At 30.4% G+C, this 17776-nt stretch overlaps 1 protein-coding gene across 1 annotated transcript; it reads right to left on the bottom strand.

Annotated features, from left to right (window-relative positions):
• Positions 1–3860: 3860 nt before the first annotated feature.
• Positions 3861–5235, bottom strand: LOC105629138 (VQ motif-containing protein). Its single transcript, XM_012210667.4, has one exon. It carries the CDS (start codon positions 5126–5128, stop codon positions 4274–4276), a length of 855 nt encoding a protein of 284 aa, XP_012066057.2. The 5' UTR covers positions 5129–5235; the 3' UTR covers positions 3861–4273.
• Positions 5236–17776: the final 12541 nt, after the last annotated feature.

Genomic DNA, 17776 nt, shown 5'->3' with positions numbered 1-17776 from the left:
TGTTTCAACTAAGATAATACCTCCCTCAGACCCAATACTTCAGCAAAACGTGGGGACCGGATTCCTGGGATAAAACCAGAAACTACAGTCACTACATGGCCAAAACTATTTTTGAACACTGCTGCAAACCCCGCCGCATTACCATCTTGAGTAAATGCAGCATCTAGATTACCCCTAATAACTCCATGGATTGGGGCCTGCCACAACTTAGAAGTACGAACAGTGTTACCATGAGCCTCCCTTAACCGTGCTACAGCTCTCCAATCCATCAAAAGGTTTGCTGCCAAATTACAAATGACCGAAGCATCAACCTGCACCTACTGCCAGATATGTTTATTTCTAAAATACCATTTGTACCAAAGCAAAAATACTCAATTCAGCTAGTTTTTCAAGTCATAGAACCTTCGATACACCCAAAAACAAGTCACTAAAATCAATAAAAGGCATATTCAACTAGTGCAACCCATAAAAAGACAGACATGCAGATGCAGAAGAACACACCACCAAAGCATGAAACAAAGATTCAGGTAACCCAACAAACATCACAATATGCACAAACATCACAATCCCTCAGCACAAAGAATGAAAAGGTAAGGAGAAAGGGGGTCTCCTTGCCTAATACCCCTTTCTGGGATGATCGGTCCAACCTGAGTCCCGTTATACACCATCGAATACCGCAGAGAAGAAACACATAACAACATCCACTGTACCCATTCGTCACAAAAACCTATACGTCTCATAACTGCCTCCAAATACCCCCAATGGTCTCTGTTGTAAGCTTTGCTAATATCAATCTTCAGAGTAACTGACCCTCTTTTTCCGTTCACTCTCCTTTTCATAGAATGAATTAATTCAAAAGCAATAATAAGGTTGTATTCCACGCATCAATTGTTAAGCTCTCAGAAATTTGAGGTGTAATAAATTATAAATTAGTCTTTTTTGGTTTAATTGAAAATATTTATATTGGTGGAGAGATAATTATAGTTGGATTAAGATAATGGAATCCTAGTTTATTCGTTAGTTAAAGTTTGTTTTGGGATCTACTACCTTTTATTTTAGTTTTTTAGTGTATATTATTATTGTATATTAATAGTGCCCATGTAGAAATCTGCAGAACATAAACCAAAAAAAGGAAAAAAAAAAAAAAAAAAGAAGACCTTAAGTCTGCAATCACGATGTCGGTAAGAGAATGATAAATAGTTATAATTGAATGAGATATTATATTATCTATTGCATATATGTTGGGTAGATATTGTTTCTTGAGTAGGAAGTTTGATCCTTTTATATATATAGGTAGAAAGATTTTGATTAAAATTGTAGTTGGAATCCTTATTGGATACGTATTTGTGAAGAAATAAGAATAAAATCTCCTAATCCTATTCTGATTATATCTGAATTATAATATTTGGTCTTAAAATATAATTAGTCTTATATGTAAATTACAGCTAAATCTCTGATAAATATTTTTATTCTATCAAATATATTAATAATAGCAGAAAATAATGAATTAATAATAGCACGTGTTTGAAGAAAAATTAGATGATGCAATTTGATAGGACTGAAAATTGAATATATTTGTTGATGACAACAAATTTTATTAGATGAATGAATTATTTCTATCCATTGACATATGGATTTTTCTTCACCTTATTAGAAGGATTGAAATTTTAGGAACAAAAGTATAAAAATACAAAATATATTTTTTTATAAATATTTTAGTATTATATGAATGATTTAGTTTTAATCAAACTTAAGAAATAAATTTAATATTATATTATATACAAGTGAAAGACTATATGTGACTCAGCCTTACCGCGTGATATCTTAAATTACTTAAGTATAAAAATCAAATAATCAACAAAAGATCAAAGCCTTAAATAAATTTAGCTGAATAACTAAGTCTGATTGACACATTCTACTGTATAATAAAAAGAAATTATACAGTAGAGAGAGATAATTAGAAATTTAGTGTTGACAAAGTTACTTGAATGTTTCCATATGCATGTTTGTCAGGCTGACATAAGGTATGCATAATGATGGGTTTAATTAATTAATTAATTAAATATTAATCCAGGCTGTTAATGTCATGACAACCAAAATCTAACTTTAGTTTTTAATAATTACGACAACTTGATTAGTATAATAATCTCAATTCAATCTTCCAAGGCCTGGTTTTTCTTCCCTTTCCCTGTTCTTATTTAACCACTCCCATTTAGGCTTTTTCAATAATATATAATAAGGCTGCAAAAAAATTGGAGTTCTTTTGTCGTCTTGTGGCCCCAAATAAAATGCATCTCTTGAAACTCCAGGTTTGGAGCACTAATGCTTTGTCGTTTTGGGCAGAAAAAAATAAAAGAAATATTTATGATTATAGATTGTGTGAAAAAAATGTTTCTTTGGGAATAATCATACCGACCCATTCATCCACGTCTGCATGATATATTTAAAAGTATTGTTTTTAATCTAAATTTAATTTTGATTAATAAGAAAAGAAAGTTATTTTATTTTTATTAATTTAATTAACTCCATTGAATATGCTGATTAAAAATGGGTTAAATTTAAAGGATTAATATATACAATAATTTCTTTTTAATTTATTTTGGAATATGGACATGATATCATGTTAAAATAAATTTCATTGAAATCAAGGTCAATGGTTAAAAGCAGGCCAAGCTAGCTGCCCTAAAAGATGGGTTTGGTTGAATCTTTTAATCCAAAAACAACGTTAATTGTTAATTACTCGTAATTTAATTTATTTGCATTATTTATCTAGTAGGAAGTTTTGATTTCTTTTTCTGCAATTATAGATGGAACAGAATATATATCAAGGCACATCACTCTTTTGTCGTATCTCACTATCTTTGTATAATTTATCTTATATATTATGTCCAATAACTAAAAGGAAAGAATTTAAATTAATCCTAAGTTTAATCAAATTAGCACATGATTAAGAATCTTGTATTCAAAAACTAATTATTAGGTCCTTAATTTGTAATTGCATTAGTACTTTAGCCCTTCTGTTTTGAAATCCTTTTTTTATAAAGGCTAATTTCTTTTTTTCTTTTTAATTAATTGACAGTCAAAAGAGCCTATTTTAAACGAAATGGACAAAATATTAACAAAATTATAACTTAAGAATCTCTAGTTACATATTTGAAAATATAAACTTTATATAATAATTTTATTATAATTTAGAGACGAATTTATTTGTTTTTCTTACTAAAATGTCAAAAGAAAAGAAATAAAAAGACACAATTTCTTTCCTTTTAAATTGAAAAAATAGCTTAACCTACCTTCTCATGACACCATAATTGATGTAGTTCTATTGCTATCTTTATATGAATGATGGTCATAATTCTTTCTTAATGTAAATACTATATAGGAATAAGGCTTATGAATAATAAAATTAGAATTAGTAGATAATCTTGGTTGGATTTGTTTTGAATTAAAGGTAATTAATTAATTCAAATTTATCATTTTGTTTTAAATAAATTCTCAAAACATATTCTTTTAATTTCATCAAATTTGTCAGCTTTTGACTTTTTACAAAAATAAAGAAAACTATAGAATCACCTCAATTATTCTAATTTCTCAAAGTGATAAATATTTATGAACAAAAAACTTATTTTAATATTTACATTATGAATTTGTATTGTTGAATTGTTGAATACAATGTGAAAAATTTGGATCTATTTAATCCATGTGATTGGGCAAAATTTAATTAATTAACAACCTAATATATAAATCTGGGTAGCTGCCGAAGCTACATTGATATTGACAAACTTTTGCTCACAAAATGTTACATTTTCATAGTATTGAAAGACTCAAACATAAGAAAATTGGAATAGAAGGTCAACAAATTGAGGAACCAAAATGTTATTATTGTTTTAAATTACATGCCATAGGGTACATGACAAAAGAATGGTATCAGAAAAATTAAAAAAAAAATTAAAAAAAGGTCCTTAACAAAGTACAATAGAGCAAAAACTTGCCAATCAATGGACCCACTAAAATTAAAATTAGAAGAAAAAAAAAAAAAAAACATAATGCCATTAACAAGTCTCCAACTTGCTAACCTACCAAAAGAAAAAAGATCATCAAATTTCCACTATTTGCACTATTACCCCTCCTCTTCTTCTCTTCTTCTCTGTCATCTCTCCACCATGAAGTATGAAGAAGATGATAATAAAAACCAAAAAACAATATAACTAACAAGAAAATATATAAAACAAAAGAAAACCCTAATCATTTCTAAAATGTATTCCTTAAAAAATCAAAAATCGAAATTGAAATTGAAATTGAAATTATTGAATAAGTCTATAGATGGAGTTGGAGAAGCCATTAAGCGAGGAGATAGGAAAGTGGAAGGACTAGGCATGAAACTTCCTTCCATAAAATTTCTATTATGAAGAACCGGACTCAAGTCATGGAAGAAGCTAACCATATTTGGATCCGATTGCGGAGAAAAAAAATTCTGATGTATTGGAGGAAGCGAAGCCGGCCCCGGTGATAAAATCCCAGGTGGAAGCAAATTACCTGTTGGTGTTGATGATAATAATGATCTTTCCATTACTTGACTCATTTCAATTCCTTCCAAGAAACTCATATCACCAGTGAATGTCTGTTTAATATTATTCTCTTTAGGTGACTTAGCTTTTTCTATCGTTGCATACCTCGCTGCCGGCGATATTGCACCACCGTCATCGTTAAAGGGATTAGGAGGTGTATAAGTAGTAGCAGTGGAGTTCGAAGAAGAGGAAGAAGAGCCAGTTAGGCGTTGAACTAGAGTCATGAAGTCATTAGGGTTTGTATGAATAACTTTTGGTGAAACTGTGTAGATTATTATAGGTTGCCGTGGCTGCTGGTAGTGATGGTGTGGTTGTTGCTGTGATGGTTGTGGTGCTACGGGTGGTTTCTTGATTTTGTGAGAATCTTTACGGACTTTTAAAGCTGGTGGTCTTGGACCCTGAAGTTCTTTTCTTGGAGATCTGGCCACTGGGAAATCTGAAGAATCCATTCTTGATTTTGAATCTTGATTTAGACGGAAGATATTGCTAAAGGGAGAAGAAGAAGAAGAAGAAGAAGAAGAAGAAGAAGGAGATGGCGAGGATGAGGACAACAAAAGCATTATATTGCTTTGAATAATCTGAAAGGAGTTTTTATAAGGGGATTGAGATGGATAGAAATATTTAAAGAGAGAACAAGTCAAGGGAAATGAAAATAGTAAAATAATTAATATTATAAGAGAATAAAAAAATAGAAAAGAAAAGAGTAAAGTAATAAGAGTACCTGTAAAGTGATATTTTAGTAAGACATGGCCGGTTTCGTGTTGTGCTATTAATGTTTGTTTGAACATGTCCCAAACTCTCAAGTCATAAGCATTTCTTGAATGTATATCTGGAAAGAGTCATATGCCACGTCCACGAGGGACGATCACTTAGAATGTCCATTTAAGCAAATTAAGGTGTACAATATATATTCTCTCCGTCTCATTTTATTTGCATAATTTGATAAAATATGTATATTAAAAATTTAGTCGATAAAAATTATTTTGCTTTATTTTATCCTTAACTCATTAAAATATTAATAATGCAGATTCGAGTCTGGCAAGCCCATAAACAAAGGCAAATCATTATCTCCAGAGTACTCCGTATTCATCAAAGTTCAAATTCAGCGCCTCTAAGTAAGATATTTTAATTGGTGAAAGGATTTATTTCTTATTTTGACGAAAATTAAATCTTTAATACTAGATTAAAAAATAGTTTAATATTTTTAAATGAAAATTTAATACTTATAACTTTTCATAAAAAAATTAATAGGACTCTTAAGTTATTAATCTCTACCCTTCAAAATTATCATTAACTTATCGTAATTTCTACTTTCGTTTGGACTAACATTTATGTTGATGCATTTATATAAAATGTATATAAAATATAAAAACAAATAAAAATAAAATACGTTTTACTTTTTTAGAATTTATAACATATGTTTATTTATTTATTTATTTATTTTACAATCAATCAAAACTTTTGTATCACGAAAGATCCAAGAAATCCATTACTCAAATGAAGAAAAAAAACCAAATTTATGGAAATAAAAATTTAAATTTACGGAGCAAGAATAAATATATACACAAATAAGATCTAACTACCTCATATTAAATATTTTTATTATGATTTCTTTGTATTTTATAGTATCTATTTTGATTTTGCAAAATCACTGGTATCCGGACCCTATTGTCAAGGATAGATTGATCCGGCTCGGGGGTTAGTTACAATTAAAACTGTTCGCCCCTTCCCTCGCTGCAAATGTATTTAGTGAATATCAAATCTAAGAATTCTGCCCACATGCCAACCTGAGTTGCCAACTGAGCCACAACCCGTAAGTTATAGTATCTATTTTTATTAATTTAAAATTTAATCCATTTAATTATTCATTTTTTTGTTAGCTAATTTTAAAGAAAAATTAAATAAATATCATTTTAGACTAATGCGAATTTTTACTTTTGTACAGTAAATATATAGACAATAATACTGGAAAAATCCTATTATTTTCACTTAACTGAAAATTAAAGAAAATAAGAAATCTGTATCATCTATACAAATTAATTCAATAACCTAACATGCTCAATTGAATATGAAAATAATAAAAAAATTCAGTAACTATTTGTTTCAGATCCAAAATAATAAAATAAAATCTCCTCAAATTTTAATAATAAGTTTCATAGTATCATCATCAATGTAAAAATTTAAAAGAGAGGCCATGCATATGTACATAAAATTGACAAACTAACAAAAAAAAAAAAAAAATTCCATTTTCAATTTCTAAAGTTGCTTGCAGTAGAATAGCATAATGCGAAGGACCATTTGGCCCCATCAAGAGGCGTAATTACATATATATAATATTATTCTACTTTTACATTGGAAAAAAAAATGTGAAATATAAGTAGAGTGTGTTATATTTTTTAAATGAATAATTATAATTAGATGTATGCTTGGATTTATTATATAAGTTCACACATGAATGATTGAATTATGCAAGATTCTAGGACTAAAAATAGTTTTTATGTGTGTGAGTGACCCAATGATGATGTGAGTTGTGACTCCTCTAACACTAAATAAATAAATAAACTAAATAAATTTTTGTTAAAAAAATAAAAAAATAAAAAAAATAAAAATAAAAGAAAGAAGAGAGGCTTCTCTAACTCTAACTTCCAAGGTGAATGATGGAGGTATGAGTCATGGTGCAAGTTGACATGGAGGCCCATCACACTTGTGAAATTTTGTTTCTAACCCAATCAACAATTGCTGCACCACCAAAGAAAAACTTTTGCATTTAATGACATTTATGTGGTCATTGGCTTTGCCTGCAATTTTTTTTAATTATTAGAAGAAATTAGTGGGATTCCGCACGTTGTTCCGATTTAATATATACTCTTTTATTTTAAGGAAATTTCCTTTTTGAGCGTAACTTTTATATAGAGAAATATGATTGCAGAATACCATCGGTGATGATGATAGAAATTCTTTTTTCTTGCCAATTATTAATAATATGGTTCGAGAATATATCGGGGAATTATATTTCTAAAAGTATGGAGAATAAAGAGAATCTATTTTTAAAATTCCAATAAGAAAATTTTGATTTGAAGTTTCTATAAATATCTAATTTAAATTGATTAAATTTGATATGACCGAATATTTATCTTTTTAAAAATTATATATTTAGTATATAATGAAAATGATAATAGTAATAATAATATGAATGATTATATCAAGGAATGATGCGTCTCTACTAAAAAAAAAAACAAGAGAGGGATAAGGATTAATTTGGTCTTACGTGACTTGAACAAATTACAATGATTACTTAAATAATCATTTAAAGTTGATCTTTGTAATTAAAGGACACTTAAGAGAGAGCTTAATTAATTATGTTATTCATCCATCTAACGGCGTCATTTCGAATAGCATCCTACTAATAATCTCAAAGAAAGGGAGTTCATGATGAATAAATTATATCATAAAAAAGCCTTCAATATGCATACATCTTAGGCTAAATTGGATTATTTCATAAATGTAAAATAATTATATTTTTTATGTAACGAAAATTTATAAAGAAATGAAAACTCTTAATTTTTTATAGTATGAGAAAATTCAATTATTGACTATTGGCTAATGACAAGTGGCATAAAATATTATTTTATTAATTGATTTAGAAGGAAAAATGACTAAAATTTATAGTTGAAATATTCAAAAATAAAAATTACGATTTAATAGAAATTTGCAGGGTGTACAAGAATGAAAAGTCTAAAATACTCCTAATTTACTTTTGTATTTCCCGTTAATATGGTACTACAATAGATTTTATTTTATTTTATTTTCCGTTAAAAAGAGAGTATTAAAATTTTAAAAAATGATTAAATTGTTATAAGTAAATGAGAGAATAAAAAAAAATATAACATTATAAAATGGAAGAGATCGAGAGTATATATAATTAAATTAAAAAATGATACGTGTAATAAATTTATTATGGACTTATTAATTCGTAGAAAAAAAGAAATTAAAGAGTTTTATCATTAGAAATAAGAAATAAGAAATAAAGAGTTTGATCATTAATTCAATAAACATTATTATTGTATTATTAACAAATAATTGGCATCTAAAATATTAAGTAGAAAAAAAGAAAAGAAAAGGTATCATGATCTATAATAAAAAAAATGAAATGAAGAATTTTTAAATTAAACATATTATTGGCTATTAGGTATTGGAAAAAGAAAATGAAGAGTAATTTTAGAAGATAGTTTTTTTAAATAAGGAGAACTAAATTAAAAAAAAAAAGTTTTAAGAAATAAAATATTGGTTTGTAACCTTTGTTTTGGAATCAACGGCTAATGCATTATGGATGGAGGCGGGATGGAGATTACATAGTTTCCAGTCTTGTCTCAAAATCAAGATATCAAAATTAGAGTTTCAGTCTGACCTATTTTAAGAGACGGGATGAAATGAAATGAATCAAATCAAGGTCAAAGATTTTTAATATTTTAATAAATTATTCAATTAAAATAAAACCTACATTAAAAACCTATTCAATTAATTAATTCATTTTATATGTAGAAGAATCTATAAATAATTTTGCTTCATATTTTTACAATAATAAGTGTTTGATATCGTAAAAAAAAAAAAAAAAACTGCAATTACACCGATGAAATTAATTTTTATGAATATGATTTGACATTCAAAAAAGAATATAATTGAAATTTAGATAAAATGATATAACGGAAATAGCCGTCTCTTAAATAGATCTTGAATTAATATGGATTATTTTAATAGAAGAATCGGGAGACTATGGCCTCAGGTAGGATTCTCCCTTGTCAACCAATATCCTAGGTGCGGCTTTTCCCCCAAAGTTCGAGATTTCGAACCTCCAACCCTATGACTGATCCACTAATCCCCGAAGTCATCTGGCAACTTTTCAAACCATGATGTACCTTCAAACTAATTTTGAAGATCTTATGTGCAAGGCCTTCCCAATCACACTCAAAGGGGCAACCCAAGAGTGGTATTAGACTCTTAAAACAGGATCCATCCAATCGTTCTCCCAATTGGCTACCACATTCTGAGGTTGGTTCATCACAAGTGTGCCATCCAGGAAAATCTCGTCTAATCTGATAAGGATCTGGACCTCTAATTTCGCCCCAAAAGCTAGCTCATAGGGGAAGGACTGAACCCAGCCTTATACACTAGCCCAGGATGTACTCCACGGGCGATGTGGGACGCGTCATCCCCACTCCTATAAGACTTGACTGCCTCAGTCAGCGTTCTGACGAACCCCATGAGACACCGACCCTACGGAGCCAGAGCTCTGATACCAAATGATAAGGATCTAGACCCCTAACTTTGCCCTAAAAGCTAGCTCGTAAGGGAAGGACTGAACCTAGCCTTATACATTAGCCCAAGATGTACTCCGTGGGCGATGTGGGATGCATCATAATCTAATAGATCTAAAGAGAGAAGATGACGAGACATTGAGATAATATGTCTCCATATTCCAAAGAACGGTGATACAGATTAAGAACTTGAATGATGAAGTTGCCATTAGTGCCATGGCGAAGAATTTCAAATATAACAAGCAATTCGAGAGTTCGAGTATAGACCCTCCTCTAACTTTTCCTGCACTCATGGCACAAGCTCACAAATATACAAATCTGGATGAAGCCTATGAAGCTCAATATCAAAGATCACAGGAGGAAGAAAAATCTCAAGCATAGAAGACACCTTTCTCCAATCAGGAGACGTTCACCTAAGAGAAGATCATCTCTCGCCTCTCCGGTATCCATGAGCTAGCTACACTATTAAAGCACCCTACTTAAGAAAAGATAGATCACAATAAGACCAAGAGTTCAACCCCTTAAACAACCCAGCTCAGAAGTATAGTCCTGGGTTAGGGATCATTGAAATAAGGTTCAACTCATCATGTACCTAACTCTAAAATTTCACTTTAGTAATAATGAGGTTGTTGCAATAAAGGGAGATCGAAAGATGGCTCGGGAAGCATACACGATTGCACTCAAAGGGATACCCCTCTCTACCCATAATGTGGATGTCAAATGACAATAAATACACAATGTCAGAAGAGCATCATCCTTTTGACATACCTAGAGAAAGCTCGGAGCTAAACCCAGCACCTGGGGGCAAACTCACCAAATGGGAGGTGGAGCCGGAAAGATATATGACCTTGGGTGCCGAACTACCCATAAAAGTACATACAAGCTTAAGAAAATTCATGGAGCCGAACTACTTCGGACATGAAATTCAGATAATCTAAAGAAGGCTTACTGTATTTCCACTCAATAAGATGTAAAGTGACTTTAAATTAAGATAATAAAGAGACCTCAGTTTTTTTTCACTTAATACACCATGGCTTATAAAGAAAAGAGAGGCATGATGTATTAATTTTTTTCCTGAAGGATCTTACTTAGAAATTTTTGCTATTCCTTTACTTATTTTATAACCAAGTCCATAATTTCAGACATACTCAGTTCTCCAGTTCGGATTTAAGCAGTCCATAACCAAGTCCATCAGTTTGGACATACTCGATTCCATCATTACGGACATACTTGGTTCTCCATTCGGACTTAAGCAGTCCATATCCAAGTCCATCAGTTCGGACTTAAGCGGTCCTACACCTAAGTCCATTAGTTTGGACATACATAGTTCGTCAATTCGGACCCAAGTGTTCCTATACCTAAGTCCATCAGTTCGGACATACATAGTTCTCCAGTTTGGAACTAAGCGGTCCTATACCTAAGTCTATTAGTTTGGATATACATAGTTCTCGAATTTGGACTTAAGCAGTCCTTTAATTAAGTCCATCAGTTCAGACATACATCGTTCTTCAGTTCGACTTAAGCGGTCCTTTGATTAAGTCCATTAGTTCGAACATACATAGTTTGTCAGTTCGGACCTAAGCGGTTTTATACCTAAGTCCATGAGTTTGGACATATATAATTCGCCAGCTCAAACCTAAGCGGTCCTATACCTTAGTCTATGAGTTCTGACATACATAGTTCTCCAGTTTGGACTTAAGCAGTCCTTTGGTTAAGTCCATGAGTTCAGACACACATATTCCTCCAGTTCGGACTTAAGCGATCCTTTGATTAAGTCCATGAGTTCGGACATACATAGTTTGCCAGCTCGGACCTAAGCGGTTCTATACCTAAGTCCATCAGTTTGGACATACATAATTCTCCAGTTCGGACTCAAGCTGTCCTTAGATTAAGTCCATTAGTTCGGACATACATAGTTCGCCAGTTCGAACCTAAGCAGTCCTATACCTAAGTTAATCAGTTCGGACCTAAGCAGTCCTATACTTAAGTGAATCAGTTCGGACATACACAGTCCTCTAGTTCGGACTTAAGCGGTTCTTTGATTAAGTCTATTAGTTCGGACATACATAGTATGCTAGTTCGGACCTAAGCGGTCTTACACCTAAGTCCATCAGTTCGGACATACATAGTTCTCCAATTCGGACTTAAGATCCTTTAACTAAGTTCATCAGTTCGGACATACATAGTTCTCCAGCTCGAACTTAAGTGGTCCTTAGATTAAGTCCATTAGTTCGGATATACATAATTTGCCAGTTCGGACCTAAGCGGTCTTATAACTAAGTCCATTAGTTCAGATATATATAGTTTGCCAGCTCAGACCTAAGCGGTCTTATACTTACATCCATCAACTCAGACATACATAGTTCTCTAATTCGGACTTAAGCAGTCCTTTGATTAGGTCCATTAGTTTGGACATACATAGTTCGCTAGTTCGAACATAAGCGGTCCTATACCTAAGTCCGTCAGTTCGGACATACATAGTTCGCTAGTTCGGACATAAGCGGTCCTATACCTAAGTCCATCAGTTCGGACATACATAGTCTTCTAGTTTGGACTTAAGTGGTCCTATACCTATGTCCATTAGTTCGGACATACATAGTTCGCCACTTTGGACCTAAGTAGTCTTATACCTAAGTTTTTAGTTGGGACATACATAATTCGCCAATTCGAACCTAAGCAGTCCTATACTTAAGTCCATCAGTTTAGACATATATAATTCTCAAATTCGGACTTAAGAGGTCCTTTAACTAAGTCCATCAGTTCGGACATACATAATTCTCCAATTCGGACTTAAGCGGTTCTTTGATTAAATTCATTAGTTCGAACATACATAGTTCGCTAATTCGGACCAAAGCGGTCATATACCTAAGTCCATGAGTTTAGACATACATAGTTCGTCAGCTTGGACCTAAGCAGTCTTATACCTAAGTCCATCAGCTCGAACATCCATAGTTTTTAAGGTCGGACTTAAGCAGTCATTTAATTAAGTCCACCAGCTCGAACATCCATAGTTTTTAAGTTCGGACTTAAGCAGTCATTTAATTAAGTCCACCAGCTCGGACTTAAGCGATCCTTTAGTTCGGCTCGGATTTAAGCAGTCCTCCAGCTAAGACTTAAGCAGTCCTTTAGTTAAAACTCTCCTCTTAACTCATAAAATTTCAAGTTAAGGCAATTTAAACAAGTTCACACTTAGGGATGATAAGGACAACCTTGCTTTGACAATTGACATACACCACTCCGGTCCCAATGGAAACCACTTCATTAGAAACACTTAGAAATTGAAATTATGCCAACATTCAAAATCATACAAAGAGGATAAATAAAAGAGTTCTTCATTAAATAAACTGCAAGGAAGTGACTCTTAAGGTTCTCTTTAGGTAGACGAACCATCACCCTGTTTCTCCCAAACAGAACCACTGTTGAACTAACTAGAATAGGCAAGGAACTCCATGCTCAAAAAGTATCTATAATAATTAGTAATCACAGTATAAAAAATAAAGTATACACATATAATATAACACATGACAACATCTTCTGGACATAAACGACCAAATAACTAAGGGGAACTACTGATAATATACAATAATAAAATATATAAAAGAAAAATATAAAAAGATATTAGACTCCTAAATAAACTCTAATTAACAGATAAATTATGATTCTTATTATCCTTATCCAATTATAATTATCTCTTTATCAATAAAAATATTCTCGATTAAGCCTAGAAGGGACGAATTCTGAATTCTCCAAACCCTCAATTTCTGAGAGTTTAGCAAGTGAAAAATAAGAATGAAAAGAAAATTAATAATTCATCATTTATTTTCCTCCATTATTTTAATTCCTCTTCTTTTCAAACAGAGTTTAAAGGTTTTAATAAAATGGCACACTTCTTTAATTATTATTTCTAAGAGTGTAAACTATATATAAATATTTCCATCTGATTCTTCAAAAATTTTAAAAGCAGTTAGAAATATTTTTTATTAGGGTAAATTATTTATTTCTTGAAGTTCTCGTGAATTTTTTTGAATAAACTCGTAGATTTAATGTATGTATATAGTGTGGATCTAGTATAATTCATGACTTAAGTTAAATATTTAACGAATGCAATTTTATGAATTGACATATTTAATAAATTAAAATAAAAGTTAAGAATGTTACAAGATTTTTCATGAAGGTATATAGATGGATTTTTATATATTTACGTGGAAATTAAGTTTTCTTTTTAGAAGAAAAAAGAAAATTTTTGCGTTTAGGGGTCTAGAAGGGAGTTGATGTGGCGCATAAATTTCGAAATGAAAAAGACTTGGCAATGAGTTGAAGTGTTGAACCCACATTTCGTTGAACAAGTTGCTCCACTTTTTCCCCATTTCTAGACAAAAATTCCAACTTCCGAAGTTTCTATTTGCTCCAATTAGGACTTAGGAGTCAATTATCTCTGGTTTAGTCAAGAATTGAAAGTCAAAAACATTCTGAAAATTAGGAAGAGCAAAAGCCTTTAAAAAATTTCATAAGTTTATAAATTAGAGGTAATTACTAGTAATTCAAGGATTAAAAAATAGGGAGTAATAAGTTTATTCATATTTAGAAAATATCTCTTTTAAAAAAGAAAGTTTGTTTTCCTTTAAAATAATTTAAGGTTATTTGTCATTATTATAGGTTTTTTTTTATTTTTGTTGTTCAAAAACTAAAAATATTTTATAGCTTTTTTCATTTTTATTTCTTATAAAGTGTTTATTTGTTTTCTACAAATTTTGGTGGAGAAAAGTTTTTATTAACAACTTTCCATGTAACCATTAATAAATTTTGGTGGAGAACAAAACAAGTTATATTTAATGTTTGATATACGTAATAGAGAGAAAATAGGAGAGTGGGTTTCAAAATGTAATAAAATTCTGTAAACCATAATTCATGGTTTCATATAATTTTTTTTTTATTTATAACGTGACGTTTAATGAATTAAAAAAAGAAAATATCAGAATTTTGACAAGAAAATTAATGCCAGAATTTCAATTCTTAAATTATGAGACAGGTATAGATTATTAGTTAGTGACCACAACTTTTTCATCTCAATTTTTTATTTTCTAAGTGATCAGTTTCAGTATTTGTTATAGGCCTCGTCCCAGAGGCAATGGACAAATGTGCATGCATGCAATAAATATACGTGTGCATACGTACACTAATTAGGTTTTAATACTCCTAAACGTTTAAAATTCGTCTGAAACAATATTACGTACACTCAACTGGTTTTCACATGTGCTGTGTCAGATTTGATGGCCTTATAGCAAAAGTTTGAATAACGAAAAAAAGATATTATATGTATTGAATGATCCTATTGCTAGAGTTCAAAAACTTTGGTAATAGTAGGATTTGGCATCTTCAGAATGACTTTTAAAATAATCCATGTGGAGTCTAAAATGAATTAATCTCTTATTGAACTATTAAAGAACAGAAAAAAATATCTTTAACAGTAAAAAAAATAAAAATAAATATTTATAATGCGTCAAAGGTCTAAAATTTCTTGATTGCTTTAAACCTGAACCTCTAAAAAATTCTCATAATTGTAATAATATAAGAAGGGAGGGATTTAAAATAAAAATCACTTTGTACCCTTAAAAGTCAAAAATTTAAATTTTCAGTATATGGAAATATAATTTTTTGATTATATACAGAACCAGAATAAATAACCCAAAAAAATATATATATATGAATCCAAGGTTTGACTAGCCCAAGTATCATTAATATAAACTTTAGGTGCATTTAACCAAAGATACAGCAACCATTCTTGAAATGGTATGATCAGTGGGTGTCTGTCTCTCTCTCTCTCTCTCTCTCTCTCTATCTCTCTCTCTCTCTATATATATATATATATATATATAGCAGTTTGACTTTCAGTTGTGCCAGTCAATAGTCAATACATGCATCCTTTCTTAGCTGGCTTATTTTCACTCAAGGTCCCTCAAGTTATGGGTAATTTCTTTAAAGTCCTTCATCTTAAAATTCTCTCAATTTTAGTGTTTTGTAACGCAAAATCGACTCAACTGAGTTTCCCACTAAAAATAATTGAAAACCTGACATGACACTATCGCGGGACCCACTTTTTCACAAGTGACATCTAACGTGTTAAAAGAAATCAAATTTAACTGCATGACAGGATTCCACGTGGACGTATATGTCCACACCCAATTGAGCTGAGTTGGAAATTCCAGAATTAGCAATATAAAATAAAAAATTCACATATATGTCTACATGGAATCCAATCATTTAGTTGAGTTGTAAAATCTTTTTCTCCACATCAGATGCCACATATGAAAAAGTAAGACCCATCATAATGTCATGTCACATTGAGACGCATCAGATAAAAATAAACCTTTGGCACCTTAAGGCGGCTGTTATTTTGTTATCTGAATAATTAGTACTACTAATTTGTTCCTTTTAAATGGTTGGTTGATAAGTTCGTTCCTCAAAATAAAAAAGTTATCATTTTGGTTATTATTGGACCGTTTAGTATTCTTGACTTAATTGCATTAATAAATCTATTGAAAATAAATTAATTAGAAGTATATAGTACAATTTTATTTATCTGTTAATTACGTACCCATCGGTACAAGTAACGTAATTAAGGGAAACAATTTGGAATTCTTGCAATGTAATTAAGCTTAAGCATGTTTGAAATTTTTGGAAAAGATTACTTTTGATTTTTTGTTTTTTTTTTTTTTTCAAGAAGAAACTGATTCCACAAGATTCAACCTCTACCCCGATTGACAACTTGCATTGACAATGTATTATAGGATTTGGACATGCAGTCATTATCCAGGCTAGTTAATTGACCATACCTAAACAATATTAAACTTTCTTTTTTGTTTACGTTAGTTTGCTCAATAATATATATTTTTTGAATTATTAAGGTCTCTTCTCATCTCTTATTTACTGTTTGATAACAAATTAATATTTTAACACGAAGAACACTAGCCCCATGATTCGATTTTACCATAAGTGTGGGATCTAGTGTGCACTACCCATTGGTCCAAACTGTTTTGAATTAAGATTTATAAAAATTTTTTTATCGATAAAATACTTATGTTTAGAGACTATTAATATATAATAGAATGTATTTTATTTATTATTTATTTTGTAAAAATATGAAATTAGAATGAACTAAGATGATCCTTTAAAAAAAAAAAAAGGAAAAGAAAAGGTCTCTTTGATTTTAACTTTTGAGTCATTTTCTTGACCATTAATCTTTAAATTAATGAAGCATTAATAGAAAATTGCTTAGGGTTGATGGATGTATAATTCAAGTCAAGCTACGAGTTGAAGACATTTCAAGTAGACATGGTCTCTCTGCTACTATCAATTTGTTCTAGTACAATAAGGGACTTTGTCTCAGCTTCACTCATTCTAATTGTTAAATTAATAATTTTTAAAATTTTCCTTATTCAGTTTTATGTCTTTCTAGATTGAATATTTAACGTGTGTGTATAAGCAAATTAACGTGGACTTAGTATATTTTTGAAGAGCGAAAACTAATAAATATTTTAATCAATAGAAAGGAAAGACTTAGACATTTATTAGTGATTTTTTAAAATTAACTGTTCTCACTTTATTCTTTCTTTTTTTTTCAGGAAACGGTCAAAAATACTTTCGTTGAACTCATAAACCGAGTCTAAGTAAATCGATCCTATTATTTTAAATATTTTAGAGGAATCATAGTTGGATAAAGAAAATGAGAACTGTAAAAGAGGATAGTTCAAATATTTTTCATGCAAACCGAAATAAATTTAAGAATAATTTTTTCTGAAAAAATAAACCTAAATTATATACTAATACGAGCCTAAATAAAATTGTAAAATAAGCCCAAAAATAAAAAATCAGAAGAGATAACAAAAAAGAACA

The sequence above is a fragment of the Jatropha curcas genome, chromosome 9, assembly GCF_041381405.1.
Source record: "Jatropha curcas cultivar XTBG-Jc1 chromosome 9, XTBG_Jcur_1.0, whole genome shotgun sequence".
Classification (NCBI taxonomy): domain Eukaryota; kingdom Viridiplantae; phylum Streptophyta; class Magnoliopsida; order Malpighiales; family Euphorbiaceae; genus Jatropha; species Jatropha curcas.
Note: the sequence above shows the minus strand (reverse complement) of the source record. Positions and strands in the feature narration are given on the sequence as shown.